General features: G+C 36.4%; 1 protein-coding gene across 5 annotated transcripts in view; it reads left to right on the top strand.

Annotated features, from left to right (window-relative positions):
• The window catches only part of LYST (lysosomal trafficking regulator), a 78,981-nt gene that overhangs the window by 43,521 nt on the left and 17,811 nt on the right, over nucleotides 1-17,649 (top strand). For all 5 annotated transcript variants that reach the window (XM_042025288.1, XM_042025291.1, XM_042025287.1 and 2 more), the window contains 17 exons: nucleotides 693-824; nucleotides 2,925-3,567; nucleotides 4,012-4,189; nucleotides 5,051-5,220; nucleotides 6,622-6,852; nucleotides 7,774-7,940; nucleotides 8,426-8,578; nucleotides 9,774-9,965; nucleotides 10,506-10,684; nucleotides 11,690-11,896; nucleotides 13,181-13,357; nucleotides 13,831-13,907; nucleotides 14,829-15,017; nucleotides 15,749-15,894; nucleotides 15,983-16,079; nucleotides 17,142-17,203; nucleotides 17,564-17,619. In XM_042025288.1, the coding sequence (XP_041881222.1) occupies nucleotides 693-824; nucleotides 2,925-3,567; nucleotides 4,012-4,189; nucleotides 5,051-5,220; nucleotides 6,622-6,852; nucleotides 7,774-7,940; nucleotides 8,426-8,578; nucleotides 9,774-9,965; nucleotides 10,506-10,684; nucleotides 11,690-11,896; nucleotides 13,181-13,357; nucleotides 13,831-13,907; nucleotides 14,829-15,017; nucleotides 15,749-15,894; nucleotides 15,983-16,079; nucleotides 17,142-17,203; nucleotides 17,564-17,619 (3,056 nt within the window). The remainder of the gene's footprint in view (nucleotides 1-692; nucleotides 825-2,924; nucleotides 3,568-4,011; nucleotides 4,190-5,050; nucleotides 5,221-6,621; nucleotides 6,853-7,773; nucleotides 7,941-8,425; nucleotides 8,579-9,773; nucleotides 9,966-10,505; nucleotides 10,685-11,689; nucleotides 11,897-13,180; nucleotides 13,358-13,830; nucleotides 13,908-14,828; nucleotides 15,018-15,748; nucleotides 15,895-15,982; nucleotides 16,080-17,141; nucleotides 17,204-17,563; nucleotides 17,620-17,649) is intronic.

The raw sequence follows: 17,649 nt of genomic DNA, 5'->3' as shown, positions 1-17,649 counted from the left end.
TACTGGCAGTGCTTGTGGGCTTTGAGGGGTGCAGACCTAGAGCAACAGCTGTTTTAATGTATCTGTGCTGGATCATCATGTTGGCAAAATGATGTGAGCTTTAAAAAATATTTCTTGCACTTCTTAAAAATGTGAAACAATGTATAGTTCATGCTTGAATATTAGCATTGTACAACCTAAGCTATGATTTATGTAAGCGTGGAAAGCATCATCCAAGTTTGAAATATTTTCTCCTTTTGCAAATACCTGTGTACCTCCAGTTTTAGTGATCCGTTTCAAAGGCAGCACGGTTGTGTTTATTTGTATCTGTCTTCTAATACTAACTGTTATAAAATTCTGAGTGAGGGAAGAATGCATGTTTTGATACTTGAAGCCTTTTTAGGCCGTTTGAGAACAGTCACCTGTTTTTGACATGACAAAGTCAGTTGTCAGTGCTGTCAGTATGTCTGCAAGGACTGTCTTTAAATATAATTGCTTTAGTTCATCATTATATTTTCAGTGTTCTAAAGTAAATTTTGAAGTTATATCACTAAACCAAAAAGTGCTTTTTCTCAGTCTTTTGGATTTGAGCACTTCTCATTAGCCTCCAGTGATCAACTCAAAATGTAGCCTGGCTACTATGAGTCTAATTTATCAGCAATGCAAACATAAAAAGTTTTTATGTAACTTCCCCCCTTATCTTTTCTTTCTAGATGGCAAAATTTTCCAGGAGAAAGTTGAATCACTTAGGTACCTGAGAAATTCCAGCAGTGGTGGGAAGTCAGTAGACAATTCTGCATTTGTGATTACATCTCCAACTGGATTTACAGCTTTACCACTGGAAGGTAAAACAATACTGGAAAAACAAGGATGTTAAAACACACTCTTTTGGCAAATGACTAGAATGCCTGAAAGTGTTACTTTCCCACAGATATTTCTTACAAATCTCCCCCTGTCCCTTGGAATTTGATGCCTGAGCAGCAGAGTAAGAAGGATGGAACAGAACATGCTACCTAAACTGCTCCTCATTCTTAAGCTGAAACAAATTGCCACATTGATGGCTCAGGCAGTGAAGTGGACCAGATAAGCAGAATCATTTCATTTGTTAAACAGACCTGCTAGAGATGTATGAGAGCACCCTGACCTGGCAGCAGCTGAAGTAGCGAGCCATAGGCAGCTATCTTATCTGGGTAGAAAGCATTAAGCTGATACTTTTTGTGCATAATCCTTCACATCCATCCATGTATTTCAGTTCATATGTGACTGGCTATATTCTGTGTATCACAATGTAACACCTTTACAATTGATATCTTGTTGCTACTTTGTTTAGGAAAAGGAACTTGAGTCTTGAAGCGCTACTTCAGTTGAAACAGTGTTTATTCAAGTTTTTTTAGTCTTTTTAGTAAAGCGGCGGTATAAAGAGCATATCACAGTATTAAATTGTGTGTGGAATCAGTCCTTTTCCCATATGGAAAATGTATGAAATCTCACTCTTCTAAATGAGTGCTTTTTTTTATGTCAGTATTTCCAGATTGTTGTTGTTGAATAGAGATTATTCGTATGAGCCAGAGGAATACTCAAAATAATGTTTTTTGTGAAAATAGATGTTTGAGTGTTTGTGCTTCCTAATTTTAATTTCAAAATTATATAAATTATACATTTATTTATATAAAATATTATATTTAATCAGGAACTGTAATAGTGATAGGACAAGGAGTAATGGGCACAAATTAAGAGGGGAAGTTTAGATTAGATATTAGGAAGAAATTTTTCAGTTTGAGGGTGGCAAGACACTGGAACAAGTTGCCCAGAGAGGTTGTGAATGCCCCAACCCTGACAGTGTTCAAGGCCAGGTTGGATGAAGCACTGAGCAGCCTGGTCTAGTGGGGAGGTGTCCCTGTCCATGGCAGGAGGTGCTGGGACTAGAAGACTTTTGAGCTCCATTCCATCCACTTAACATTGCATGATTCTATAAAATATCTGAACTTGTATGTGCATTAAATAGCCTGCTACCTGCACTTGGGTTTGCAGTTTGTTGTACTACCTGCTAATGTGTGTGAAAGCTTGACTGTAAGACTGTTGCAGCTGTGTAGATCTCCCCTGTTGTGTGAAGGCCAGCTTGGTCAGGCTGTGTTGGCACGAGTATGTGTGTATGTATATTCATGCATTTCTTTCATATATATCTCGCTCATAAAAAAATACATTCCTGATGCATCGTCACTGCATTAGTACTAACTGGTTCATGGTCTCCAAAATACTTGTGAATGAAAAAACTCCTTTTCCTAGACTAACAGGAAACTTCTTCTACCTGTCTTGTATACAGACTACTTCCCCTCTTAAAACTATATTTTGTTAAAGACTTGTAACATGCTCTGAAAGTTTGACTGTTTCAGGTCAAAAGATGCAGTTAAAAGCAAGCGCTGTTAAATAAAACATGCACTTACTTGTTCTAATTTGAAGTATGTGTAAAACCTTAGTGTAAAAGGGTTGGTGAGTAGTATTTTGATGTCCACTGAAATACTGCAGATTGGACCTGTTACACAAAGCTCCAAATAGAACAACCTGCTCTATTTGACCCTGCTTTGAGCAAGGAGTCTGGTGTAGACACCTCCAGCTCTGCCCTCTACCCTCAGTGATTCTACAGAAGTTCCTGCTGAGGGTTAGGTGGAAGGATCATAACTTAAATCTAGAAACTCCAGTATATTGGCAAAAATTACATTGCATTTTGTTTCTTTCACATTTGTGACTTGCTAAACATATGGCTACATAGTAGTTTACTATCTCTACTTTGATTAACCAAATCTGAGCTGTGTTAGGCATTGAATCAGTTTTGCACATAAAATTAACTTGGGTCACTGCAATTTAAATGGGTGAAGAGCATAACATTGAGAGAAAAGCTGGGTTTTAGTGTGAAAGAAATGCTGATCATATCCTTATTTCTCTAGGGAGCACTTCCAAGGCTAGTGTACAGCAGAAGATAAGCTCTCAGGCACATAGAAGGCTTTCTAAAAGCTTACCAGCATCACCTACTTCCTCACCCCAAGTTCATCGAAAAAGACTTACTGAAAGAATGGCAAGCAGTGTTGATGACCTGCAGATCACTGGTGAACGTGACTACATTGATCTTCAGGGTAGAATTGGTTTTGTAGAAAGTTCTGAAACTATGAGGAGAGTACAGGAAGAACTCTTCCTTAGCAGCTGTGAGTCTGCAAAAACAGTTTGTGACTCAGAGCTAACATCTGCTGAAACATTTGAGGATATTGCAAAAGAAGTAGAATTATCTGAAAATGCATTAGAGAGTAAAGAAGCTGATGCAGACCTGAAAGGTAATGAAGCTGCTGGTGGTGGTGCAGCTGAGGCATTGCTACGGCGTCCAGACAATCTGAAAGGACTGCCTTCGTTTCAGAAGGGTCAGAGTAATTTTGCAGGATTGGGCTTAGCATTCTCTGTTCTTGGAACATCATCAGCCATTGCTCGCTGGCCAAGCTTTGCTGACCAGAAGAGTGTACTTCCTGAAGACTGGGACAGTCTTGCTTTTTCTTCAGCCAATGAGAATACCCCAAAACCATCTGAAAGCCCTGATGACAGGTAAGTGCATAAAATAATAAATTAACATGAGCTTTAATTTTACAGTTCTTGGTCTTGATTACTATTCTCTAAAATTTCGAAGCCTGAAAAGTAAGGGAATGTTTCCAATGGCTGTCATACACAAATTTTTAAGCTTTTAGTGTACATTGTTTCAGTTTTTGCTGTATTTACATTAAAAAATTTTAAAATCAGGATTTTTGCTATGTACAGTAGAAGTGGGAACTGCTCACAAAAAAAGTAGTTCTGGTCAGAACTACTTTTTACTATCTGCCATCTAAAAATAAGTGTTAATGAAGATTGGTAGTAGGAGTATTGGAGAAATGATGTCTTCCAAATTTCTAACCCTTACCTTCTTCCTGTCCCTCAAGAATTACAACTTTGCATTTTTTAATTTTCCCTGCTGTAGATCATAAATAGTGGTAAAACATATTCCTCTGTTTTCAGATGTGCAGAAGACTATCTTGTGCTTATCTGTTGTGGATTATATGATCTCTTGCGTGGAGTTCTCCTAATCCTACCTGATATCATGCTAGAAGATGTGATGGACAAACTTATCCAACCTGATTATCTTATAGTTCTGGTGAACCACCCATCTCCTCTCATACAACAAGGAGTCATTAAAGTAGGCCTATATCAAATGTTTTCTGATAAAAAGATGTGAACTGGCATGGTTAACATGTTGGACATGTGATGGGTTTTTAATATTTTTGTTAAGCTTTCTTCAATTTTCTGCATCTATTTCTGAATTTTAAGATAAGTTTCCACCCCATGGATTTAAAAAAAAACCCAACCAAACAAAGCAACATAAACACAGACTCTTTGAATAGATAAACAAAGTCTATAACATAAGCCAAAGGCCTTAAGAGTTTATGATGGCATTACCAATGTAAATGGAAGCAACAATGTAGAAAGTCAGTGGCACAAAACACAATGCAGTAGGTAAAAAAGTGCTTGCACTTTAGTTTGGCTTTTATCAGAGTTGACTTTGAGCTATTCTGAGGAGTCATCCACACATTTGTGGACTGAAGATGGAGTTGAGGCTTTACAACATTTTCAGAGATTTTTGTAGTATTAAGGACAGTGTTCCTTAATGTAGATGAAAAACTTTGAGTAGATTTCTATTTTAATTTGAAAAAGAGTAAGACTGTATGGCTTTATTGAGGACAAAAGTCATGCATGCATTTGTGTGCACACCAAAGTGCAAGATGGAACAAATGTAGGAAGTTTGAGTGTTTTTTGCTAACTGTTGTGTGATTGCATCTGCCCCAAACTTTATGAAAAACATAAGAATCTTCAGATCAAAAATATATTATCAGATGTTGATTGTAACAAGGACAGTGTTGATTGCAGCTGCAATAGTATAATTGATGTTTTCAATCTTGAATTTTAAAAAATGTTATTTCAATCACAGACAACAATTAACTTTTAGGGCAATTATATTAAATGTTTAACTCTTACACCATAATTATGCATTTATTTTTAGTTGTTGGATGCATATTTCAACAGAGCAAGGAGGGAGCAGAAGGAGAAGTTCTTAAAGAATCGAGGCTTCTCTTTGCTAGCCAACCAGCTGTATCTTCATCAAGGGACTCAGGAAGTTGTAGAATGCTTTTTGGAAATGCTTTTTGGCCGTTCTGTTGGCTTGGATGAAGAGTAAGTAATGCTGTGTTTTTATGTCCCGTAACAATGTGTGAGTTACAAGCAGTACACTTTGCTGGTCAACAGCCATAAAAAAAGTTCCTTCAAAACTATTTTGGTATGTTTTGCTTGCTTAACACTGAAATGTATTAAAATCTTTAGGGCTATTGTGTGGCCCTTAAACTGTTTGCAGGCAGCTTCATCTGATGGAGGCTGTGAGCTGGGATCTTGTAAACACTCAGACTTTCTGAGTGCCTCAGAGGCCTTTGCACTCAAATGTTCTGTAATCAGTTTAACTCTGTCTCTGATCCTACATGATACTGATTTGTATCCTTAAGTAGTAGTCACTAGACTTCTGCTCTTGGATTTTGGAAGTTGATTAAGGAAAAATCTTGAAGCCACGGCTGCTTCCTGGTCTTGGCTCTAAATTTAAATGACTGTCCCTTTTAGGGAAAATCCCAGAGATACCCCATTTTCATGAACCAAAGAGCCACCTCATATTGACAGTAAAGGAGATTATCTTTAAGCAGACAGCTATATAAGTAAATGATATTTTTTAGAATTAGTCTGACTAAATGCTTGTGCAGAAATCACATGTGTAAATATAATCAGTGCAAAAATCTTCCAAAAAGTTCCTTCTCAATCGCTGCCTCTGCAGGATTTGTAGCCATATTACTTCTGCCTCTTGACCTGATTTTCACCACTCAAAAACTATTCCTGTTTAACTGCAATGTTTAGTCATGGCTGCTTAATTTGCCCCAAAACTGTTACTACTTCAGGATTTATTATGAGGCTGGAAAGGTAATTCTAATGTCCCAAATTTTTAGGATTGTGTATAATAGTCATACGATAACTATTATAACTAGGCTGATAACCTTACAATAGTAACGCAGTTTCTTAGTGCACCAGTAAAATAAGGTCTGAAGCACTGCTTTGCATTCTGCAATCACAATAAGCCAGGTGCTAAACTTAAACTTCAGCAGCAACAGATATAGGATATCAAACCTGACAGTCAGTATATTGTTATATTGATGACAAGCTGTATTTGTTTTCTTGATAGTGTCTGTGTTGGTTGTAATAGTGACTATTGGAAAGGTGATGCATCCTTTTTCTACACTGATTAAAAACCCCTCTATTTTCATGAAATCTATATTGTAGACAGTTGGTAGTTAGCTGGAGCATCAGATTTAATTGTTAGGCACTTAATTTCTTTGAGGCTCTATGAAAAGTTTATTTTTCTCTTACTGGATTTTTTAGTAGATAGGTATTGATACTACAGCAAAATGTAGAAAATTACCATGGATATCTTTGCCAAAATACCAGTACCTGATATATAACTGGTATTCCAGTTGCATGTACTATTTTTTTAATCAGGCTGTTCTTTAGGATGCCACTTACTCATATTTCTGGTAACAGATTTGATCTGGAAGATGTCAAGAATGTTGGACTCTTTCGAAAATGGTGTGTCATTCCTGTTCTGGGTCTAATAGAGAATTCTCTCTATGATAACGTTCTGCTGCATAACTGCTTCTGCCTCCTCCTGCAAATCATAAATTCCTGCTCAAAAGTTGCTGACCTACTGCTTGATAATGGTTTGCTCTATGTGTTGTGTAATACACTGGCTGCTCTCAATGGACTGGAAACAAAGTGAGTATTGTTTCTGTTGCTATCTATTCTAGGCACAGCCTTAAGGCTCACAAGAAAGTACTGTATTGTATTTTTTCTACTTTCTGAAATTATCAGAGAGCATGTACAAAATAATACTGGGTTTGAGATTTTCAGCTTTATTTACATCTGTAATTTAAAGTTAATGTTTAGATAGTCAGTTCAAATAATGGAATATAAAATGTTCTTTCCATATCTTAAACATTCAAGGAAAATGACATTTTAAAATGTGATTTTTCTCACACTGTCTGCACTTTCAATGCTTTTCTTGATAAAACTGATCAGTAAGATAAAGGCCCAGAAAATTATAGCATTCTACTGTACCTATGGTCAATATCAAAACTGAAAAGTCTCTCCTGTACTGTCTGTGATTTAATATTTGAAATTTTGAGTAACTTCAATGACTTTATTAGCTATAAATATTCTGTACTTTAAAAAAGGTTATAGAGGGAACAAAAGAGAGACAGGGTTTTCTTATTTTATTCCATTAGTTGGTATCCTGAAGAAATGGAAAGGTTTCCTTTTTACCTCAATATAGTTTTTGTTCAGCATGGTTACAAAATGAGATTATCCTGATATTTTTTTGAGAAATACAGGATTTCAGACTTGTTCTTTAACTTAAAAGTCTGATAGTAATACACCATTGCTTTTCCAATAAAACTGTGCTGCTCTCAACATTAGAATGCTTCAAAAATTTGCAGGCCTCCAATCTGCCAGAGTTAACACTGAAGAAATGTCTTGAAATACAACTTTCTAGTCTTCAGCAGTAACATTTTTATATGAAGTACAATGTAATACTAGGTACAGCAGGCAGAAGTAACAAGGGGAATAATAATGGGTCTTGTTAAGAGTTACAGTCTACTAGAATTGTCATGTTTCTGGTAACTACAACTTTGTTTGCAGCATTCCCTTGAATGACTACAAGTTACTTGCATGCGATATACAACAGCTGCTGGTAGCAGTTGCAATTCATGCCTGCAGCTCCTCAGGTTCTCAATATTTTCGTGTTATTGAAGACCTCCTTGTGCTGCTGGGTCATCTTCAAAATAGTAAAAATGCAAGGATGCAAAGTAAGTTCTCTGCTAATTTTTGGGGTCATGGGACTGGAAAAGTAAATCCCTTCCCCATTGTTTTTTGTTTAATATTCCTGCTGAGGGAGAAGGGGGAGTTTCCTGGTGATGCATCTTTCTCTTCTAAGTCATACTCAAATTAGTAGTTTTCCTTAAGAGCCTGCCTTGTGGTCAAGAATTGTGTACTGCTAATCTGAAAAAACAGTGACTGTAAAAGTTCTTTAAGGATATTTAAATGGAAACATTCTGTGCTGTTTCATGTAGCTTGTTTTGGAGTAATCAAATTCAATGGCTTTTGTATGAGAAGTCATTTCTGTAGTGTTTGTATCTGTGGAATAGTGAGCTGACTTTGTGTGACTCCTGTGGAATCTAGAGTTTTATAGCTCTTGACACATTTTGTGTTTTGACTTGTTACAAACATCTGGTAAAAATTCTTGAAGAGTTGTAAAGCAGGTCATGTATACTTTTTATGCCTCTCTCTCTAGATATGGCAATTGTTCTGCAGTTAAGAGTTCTTCAAGCAGCCATTGAATTAATAAAAACCACAGCAAGCCAAGATGCTCAGGAGCAGGCCAGTTCAGCCCCATCACCCTCAGCACCACATCACACAATGTTTCAAAAGCGCAAAGGCATCGCGGGTGAGTAGCAGAAGCGTAGCATTCTTGTACTTTCTCCTGTATGTATTACTTGATGGTTCCACAAGATTACCTTCTTTTGGGATTCTCTTAAATTCGCAAGTTGCTTAGTAAAGATGCTTTTAAAGTGATTCATAATGCTTGTAATAGCCAACCTCACAGTAAGATAATGCCAAAATCAAGTTAGTGCTTGTAACTAACACTGCTATGATGTGAGGATTGGTTCGTTGCAACAGCTTTTCATTAGAGATCATCCTGAAATAAATACCTGCCACTCCAAATTTATACTTGGAAGTGCCACTGTGGTTTTTAAAACCTGTGTTCAGTTCTAGCTTCAGCAGTAATACTTTCCCAGTATTCAATAGCTTGTCAGTCCTTCTGTAGAGGTTTTGGAGTTCTCTGGCTGTAAGTTGATTTTGTACGTTTCTTATAAATGAAGCTGCATTAAGGACTTCACAAAAGATACAATTTAACAACCTGTCAAAGACTTGTTATTCGCTGTTTACTATGGGAATGTTTCTCTTGGGATGGTCATCTTTTGAGAACCCCCTCCATCAACCTAGTGAAATGTTATATACATATATATTAAGTATAGTGAAATGTTTTTATATTAGTGAACTTGGAAAGGCACTAAAGGTAAATAGAAATAGTTATTTCCAAAAGAAGGAAGTACAGTCAAGGCCTGCCAGTTCACTTCAAGAAAATTCTGAGGAATATTCTTGTAAGTTAGATACTGTGCTTCTATTAGTGGCAATAGGTATGGTACAAAATGTGTTTGATGATATGTCTGGCCCATCATTTGTGCTGATGAACCCACTCTGCAATATGTGATATTTTGTTGCATCGCTAGTTTTTAATCCTTTATCCAATTTATACAATAAAAAGAGGACTAAAAGTAGTGTGTTCCATATTTTTGTGCAAAAACATTTGAAGTTATATGATAAATCTGATCTTGAGACTAACTCATTTTGTGGTATTACTTATTATTTGAAATTTATATATTTATTATCAAAAAGCTTTAAAAATTAAAAATAAGAAAGACAAAAACACCCAGTGACACTTCTGTTCCCTTTGATCTTGATGTATTTCGAATGTTAGTTTCCTTAAATGATGTGGTCTCTTTGGATGTAAGCAGTTGCTGAGTGATTGAGTTTTTCTACATTTTAGTAGAATTCTATTCATGCTTCTCTCCTTAAAGGTTCCAGGAAGTTTTCACTTGCTCAGTCTGATGCTCTGCTGGTGAAAATGCGCTCACTAGCAAGTGAGGAATTCAACATGATGATGCAGCGGAGAATGAGCCAAGAAAATCCTATCCAAGCCACTGAGTCTGAGTTTGCACAAAGGTTACAGAGGCTGACTGTTCTGGCTGTTAACAGGCTCATTTATTTAGGTAGGATTTCTTTTTGTTTGTTTCTGTTTTGATGACAAATGAATTCTTGCTTTTGCAGTGTTGAAGTGTTAGGAAAGTCGTACTACTGACACAAGTTTAATGGATTTAGCCATAAAACATCATTCTCTGTGATTTGTTTCTCAGTATTATGTAACTGGCAATCTGGGTAATGTTTTTTATCTGAATGAACTGAACAGTTGTTTTATTTCTACATTAGTCCATTCGTGTGTTAGCTGCCTGAATTATTACCTGAAGATTTAATTGCCAAAGGGAGCATCTGCTCTCTTAAAATGCAATTTTTTAATGAAATGACTACATTAGTTATCAAGGCTTGATGACTTTGAGAGCTAGTTCAAATTCTGCAAAAGCAAGAGAGAATAAATATGGTAAATATATCAGCAAAGACAGTGTTTGATATAATTAATATACAAATATAATCTTGTACTTTCTCCTGTATTGTACAATCTTTTAAATATAAAGGATTGTAGGATTATCACGCTTGAGACGGTACTGATCAATATGTACCTCTTAAAATTTAAGCCTCTACCGAAGAGTGCCTTGATGTACTGGGTATAACAGAAAATACAAGTCAAAGCAGACTTTCAACATCTCAACTGGAAGTTCCTGAAGAAGAAAGCCAGCAAGAACTGACTAGCAGAATAAATCCTTTTCTTAAAGAAATGGTCAAAATGTTGGTGGAAGGAATCAAAGTATCCATTGTAAGTAATTAGATGCTCTCCACATTGAAGCGTATTTCGTAAGATTCCTTTATTAGGAACTTTCATGCATAGTGTATTCGGTCCATAAATGCTTTTCTTACTGCATCTCCCCATTCAAGTGTGGCTTTAAAAACCCTGTTCAGCTTCCCAGTTACTCTGCAGTTGTAAAATAATAAATTGATCTGTTCTGATTTTTTATCTTTACATTTAGCAAAATTCTGCTTGAACAAGAACACAAAACTTAAATAGACTTTCTTGCACTAAGCAAATTTGCTTGGTGTTTTAAACTTCAGCATTTAGGTTTGCTGAAGCCTATAAAACCAGATCTTCTGTGCCTCCACAGGTGGTGATTTTCTGAGCAATTTGTGTTTATAGTATTTTTTGGAGTTGGGAAGGACAGATTTCTCTTTTTTTCAATTCCTTCCAAAGGGCTGAAAGTCTTCTCTTCTAACATACAGGTGTTAGCTTGTCAGCCTTTCCAAGGTGATCAGTTTTTGCTTGGATAATATGAAGAGTGTTATTACTCTTTCTTAGGTCATCTTGGTAAAAGTGGTTCTACATAATTTTCTTTCTATCTCAGAAAAATTACGTTTGATAGATGGATTATCTTTCCATTGTGCCATACTTGTAGCACTTTGCAAAGATGGCAAGTTTCTTTTTGTGAACACACACATCTCCTTCCAAGGCATGGTTTCTAATCTTTTGAGGTAATCTGTTCAGAAACTGGTGATTAATGTAAAAGGACTGTTGATTAAAATGAGCAATCAAAAAAACCCTCTGTTTTTTAAATCCTCTACATCACAATTTTCACTTTCTGGATTGTTTTAGTTGAATGCCTTTTAACCCATAATAATAATCACTGTACTAAATTAAAACACTTATTTTGGTAGATAAAACTTTGTCTTGTATTTTGATCATATTAACTGTGTTTATTTTGTAATGTGAAAAACTTGGTAGAAGTAAGCCCTAACTGTGTAATATTAAAAAGTTGTCTCCATTACTAAGGGCACCAGCAGAATGAGCACTCCAAAACAGCAGTGGAACAGGATCCTCTTGTTATGTAAGGACACATTCCGTACGCAACTTGGGAGGCTTCTTGTGCATAACTTGTCTCCTGTAAGGCCGCTGCAGGAGAGGAAGCAGGCTTTGGAGATGCTACATGAAGTAAACCACCAAGAGATTTTGCGTGACTGTCTTAGCCCAACTTTGCAAGTAAGCTCAGGAGTGTTTGGGAGAAGTTTTTAAAACCTCTATTCAATTGTTTTAGATGTTACAGTTATTTAGAACTGTATGTGCCTAGTTGTTCACTGCTATTTTAGCAATGTTTAGTGACTGACAATTGGCATACAAAAGGCCTGCACGTACCTCTGCAATTGCTGTGCTGTCTTGAGGACAGATAGAATTAAGTCTGGGTATGTTGATGCTGTTCTGCATCGAACACCTTCCCTGTGCAGTGTAGAGACAAAAGGTGGTATGAGTTTTAACATGAAGGATTTTACTGAGGAAGCTAGGAATTAAGGTACCCTAAAATAGCAAATTAAGGAAGAAATTATCCTTGCTTTGGAATTCTTAACTGCAGACTTCCTGAAGCTTGTAAGAATTGATTTCAACTAGATTTTAAGAAGCAGTCAATCCTCAACCAAAGCAGTACTCTCTCTTTCCTTACTTAGCCTTTATCAGTTCTTAAAGTGGGATTGTGTATTCCATTTTCTTAAGTCAAATAGCTGAATAGGTTCTCCCTGCTTTTCTGAGTTTGTCAGAAGAAAGCTTTTTTTAATTGTACTCTGTTAGTTCAAGCTTGAGAGCAAGCATTTCTTAGAGCCACAGGGAGAAAGCAGGTAGGAATGTTGCAGTTTGAGACCTTCAGGAACTGCAAGAATGAAATAAGACATGCCACAATTTGAGTCACTGTATACTAAGAAGAGAAAGTATTTATTGGATTCATTTATAGCACTCATATTTCTGATCACGTATACATTATTCAAATAAATAACAGTTTTACCAGGAAAAAAACCCCTCTTTTACTAGCAATGGCTTCTGTGTGGGAGTGTCATGTTGAGTGCATTTAATTTATGGCTTGTGTCTGCTTAACTTCATTATCTGTCAGCTCTAATTTGATTAATCAAATGAGGTGTAGCGTTCTTGACAGGAAAAATTAGAAGTCTCTGGCACATATTTCCTGAAGTATAAACAAGGCTGCAGGAGCTGAGTACTCAGGGAGAAGAAACAGTTCTCTTGCAAGCCATTTGAAAAGTCACAAGATGCTGGGGCAAATCTTATTATGTGAGGATAAAATTCAGCATGTTTTTCTAGTTTTATAAAAGTTTAACCATTAAAGCTGACATCTTTTAAAATTAGAGAATAATTAGTAGAAGAAATCTGTGCAGTCTGCCTAGAAAAGGGAATAAAAGCAGAGGGGAAAAAACTGCTCAGTGTTGTCAAAACGAGAGTGACCATACATCTGTATTCCCCTCTTTCCTTCTTTTCATCTTCTAGCATGGGCCTAAATTAGTGCTCTATTTGTATGAGTTAATGCACAGTCACAGCGATGGGATGACCAAAGAGCAGCAAAGATCGGCAGGAGACTTAATGAATACATTGAAAAGTTGTGGCTATAAATGCATTCCCCTGAGCCCACGACCAAAACCAGATTTAATAAAAGCATTGAAAGAGGTTTGTGAATAAAAACTTTGCTTTAAAAACTGGGTGTATTTGAGACAGTTGTCTTATACGGGATCAGAGTTTAACTGCAGATTGTAGTATTCTTTGGTGCATGGCTTATGCTTTTGGGAATTCTCTTTGGGTTCTAAATATTTGTGTCACATACAATCAGCACTTCACAGCAAGCTCAGAAGCTTCTTGGTTAAATGTATTATTTAATCCAGATGAAGATGGGAGTTCATAATAAGCTACTAGTATCTCTTATTGTCAAGAAAATTTTTGATTTCTTGCAAAGAGAAAAATTATATATAAATATAATAAAATGGCAGTAACTGAAATGAAGCCTTGCTGGCTTTAAATGCTGTGAAGATATCAGTTGAACAGTTTTTTCAGTCTTCCTTTTTTAAATTGGCATCACCTTTAGCTTCTCCTTCCTTATTTTGTCCACCTGAGAAAAGAAAGTAATGTGTAAAACTTCCATTCAGGATCAGAAGAAATATGAGATGGAAGAAGGTGTAAACAGAGCTGCTTGGGAGAAGACAATGGCTAATAATCAACAGAAGTAAGTACCTTAAAGGGGCTGCAAGAACTCTAAGAAATGTCCTCTGTTCATCACTTTCCATTGCAAAGTTGCTGTGTGGTTATTATGGATGGGGTTTTTTCAAACTAGCAGCATCACTAGCTTTCAAGCTTTTAAGTTTACTGTTATATTACAGGCATATACATTTTGGTAGGTTGCATAATAAATGGCATTGTGTGAACCTCAGAATACTGAATTGCTTTTTTCCACATTTGGCATTTCACCCTTAATTTTACGACTACTGCATCTGTCCAATCACTTCTCCTGTTGCTGTGGTCTGTGCAATTAAATGTCCCTGCAACTAACCCTGATTTTCAACTAATAAAATACTGTATTCAGTATACAATTTGAATACTTTTGTGACCTATGTAGACTGCTGCTCCTTGGCGTAATTGTAAATTTCTGTACATTGTGGTAGATTGAGTTTTCCATTAATTTACATTTCAGGCTTTGCCATAAAAATCAGATTTGAGATGCACACACAATGTGCTTTAAAGTAGGCAAGTGCAGTAACTGTAAAGGTCAGCTCAGTCAAGTCCACACAGACAAGTGTTAAGACTTCATTATGTTCAGTGGCTTAGGAGATTTAATCAGTGGTAAATTAGTGTCCTTACTCCAGATTTTTACTGTAATGAGTATACATGAATTAGTCAAGCATGGTAATACATAGCCATTGATCTTCTGACTGGCTTGTCTTGTCTTTGGCCAAAAGTAATAGGTTTTTTGATGGCTAAGAAGCAGAAGGTGTCCATGAATCTCATGTAGGCTAAGTTGCTCTGCATCTGCTGTAACAAGAATTCTACATATCTACTGCTAAACTGATTGTATTTTATAAGGCATATTGGTGTCTTTCCCTTTTCAGTGTGTTTATCTGACATTTTAAAACACAACTCTCCTCCTCAGTCTCTTTCAACGTCTAGATACAAAATCTAAAGACATTTCTAAAATAGCTGGAGACATCACACAAGCTGTGTCGCTGTCACAAGGAATGGAAAGGAAGAAAGTAATCCAGCACATCAGGGGAATGTATAAGGCAGAGCTAAGTGCCAGCAGACATTGGCAGGAACTTGTTCAGCAGCTTACCCACGATCGGTGAGTTTTCTCATCTCGATGAAAAAGTGAGAGAGACTTGATGCCTGACATGCACTTCTCATGCTACTCAGAGGCATGTGAAATTGAGATGATATTAAAATTAGAATTACTTTTGCTAACCATCTGATAGTAAGACTTATAAAAGACTTGATTTTTTTTTTTTACCCTATCTTTTTGGGTGAGTAGCCAAGTAGTATTTCTATGCCATTTAGACAGTTTTTTTCTTTCATCATATACATTTTGCTGTGCCCAGTAAAATGAAGAGTGTCCTAAAGTTTTCATATCTTTCCCAACATAGATGGAGTAAAAAAATTTTTTTGGGGTAATGTTGCTTGTATTAGCATCTAGATGCACTGTTCACTAAATAGTGTAGAATAAAGGATGTTAATGTTGATAACAAACCAAACTGTTATTTTCATCACTGCAGAACTAGTATTATCTCATGTTTGCAGCAGCAGAGTTTTCAAAATAATGTTGGATGCATTGTATTGCTGTTTTCATTAGAGTAGCTTCAGAATGGTCTTACAGCAGAAGCTTGTAAGAAGTTATTCAGTGGAATAGTACATGAAAATAAATGACAGAATTTAGTCTCAGTATTTTTTCAGAAGTAATTGTCCTGTGTACTACTGTGCAACTTCTATCTTTCTAGTAGTTGAAGAAGAACAGAATTAATAAGTGCATATTCTGCCTCTGCTGCCAAACTCCTAACATTTTTTTTTTTTTTTGGTCAGTGCACTCTGGTATGACCCAGTCTATTACCCAACTTCTTGGCAACTGGATCCAACAGAGGGCCCAAACAGAGAGAGGCGCCGCTTGCAGAGGTGCTACCTAACTATTCCAAACAAATACCTTCTCCCAGACAGGCAAAAACAAGAAGGTAATTAAAACATCTTCTATGCTGGATGTAGTGTAATGTCTGAATTGTAATGACTCTTGGTACCTTATTATTTGTGATTTCTTTATAGGTGTGATTAAAACTCCATTGTCTTACTTATTTGAAGACAAAACACATTCTTCTCACTCCTCTACTGTAAAGGACAAAGCTGCAAGTGAACATATAAGGTAAGTTTTGGATAACACTTGCTTCCCTTTCTTATCTTTTCCTAATCGAATGAAACAGCTGTCACTTTTTTGTCTAAATAAACTATTTTTTTTAAAAAGGTGGTGGGAAATGAGACAAGTGACAAAAACAGTAGGCTTCTTGCTTTACTCTAAAGCAAAATACTAGAGCTACCAAATACCATCTGGTGTGCTGTGGATAGGACTTTTGTGGGATAACCGGACAGGATATCTGATTTTCACTTAGTATCTCTGACTGTCCTAGATATCTAAGATCTGGTAGGTCTTTCCATCAGTGTTCAAAAGCAAATTGTGTTTTCATCCTCTCTGCTTTTATCATTGCGTTACTCAACTCTGCAGTTGAGTCAATTTGCCACCTGTTAATACAGCCTAAAACACATCCAAAGAAATATACATGCAAAATAGACTAATGAGCAAGTCTAGAAAGTTGAGGTACTATTTTCTTTTCCTCTTTGGGATATGAACCATTAGTCACGTTGGACAGTTTTTCTTCAGCTGTAACCTTGGAGGCTGTTGGCTTTAGTGAGGAGGTTGACAGCTGGACTGACAATCTCACAGAGTCAGACCTGAAGCCAGTAAGAATTTACCCATGAGAATATTACAGTGAAATCCACAGAGAAGGCCAAGAAGATAGTCAGTGAGAGAAGATGTTCTGGACACAAGGGGAGGATGTTCTTGTTATGGGACATTGAGAGTGTACAAGGAAGAGCTTGTGGATAATATGTAGCAACTATGTTTTTGCTTGTATAGCTAATTGTTTTGCTGTCTGAATGGTCATTGTTTGTTAGACAGCCTTGTCATTGTTTGCTAAGCAGCCAATCTCAATTAGGCCACAGCATCTGTGAAAAGGTATAAGGATAGCAGTAGAGAAAATAAAAAATCTTTCTACCTTTCTCGACTATGGATTATGACTAGTGCATGCTTTTATGTCCACCTCAACAAAACCACACTTTAGGTCAGTTTTAGGTCTGCTGAAAGGTACATAACTCTGTAAGGATAGGCATTACCATAATCCATAAGCATTTCCACTTTGAAATATTTCAGAGTTAATAGAAGATGTGTAAGTGTAGCACCTTCTAGAGAGACTGCTGGTGAACTGTTGCTAGGTAAGTAGAATTTTCAGTCTTTATAAATATATTTTTGGTGTAAGATTCTGCTGTATATATAAACCTGGCTAGTTTTTTTAAGTAATTGAGCTGTTGCCTGCCTTCTTGTGGCTTAGATACTTTATATGTCAATTTTGCCTTTCTTCTTTACTGTTTGCATGAGTGCTGTTTGAACTGCCGTTGAGTTTTAAGATCTGCAGACCACTTGCTAAAATATGTGGAATGATAAATTGTATTTCTGCTAAGTACTGTCTTGCCCCAGGTGCTATTCTTAGCATTCTTAACTCTTGAATAATGTTTATATAACCCAAAGATGCATTGTGCAATATCATGTACGTTTTTATAACTTTTTTGCTGTAGGAAAATGTGGCATGTATTTTGTAGAAGATAATGCTTCAGACACAATTGAAAATTCGGTAAGTGTCAGAACATGTTGTCCAGCTTTA

Source organism: Corvus kubaryi, unplaced genomic scaffold, assembly GCF_017639235.1.
Source record: "Corvus kubaryi isolate FWS band 111438036 unplaced genomic scaffold, C.kubaryi_AGA036_p1.0 37266, whole genome shotgun sequence".
Taxonomy (NCBI): Eukaryota; Metazoa; Chordata; class Aves; order Passeriformes; family Corvidae; genus Corvus; species Corvus kubaryi.
This window is presented reverse-complemented; position numbering and strand designations above follow the sequence as displayed.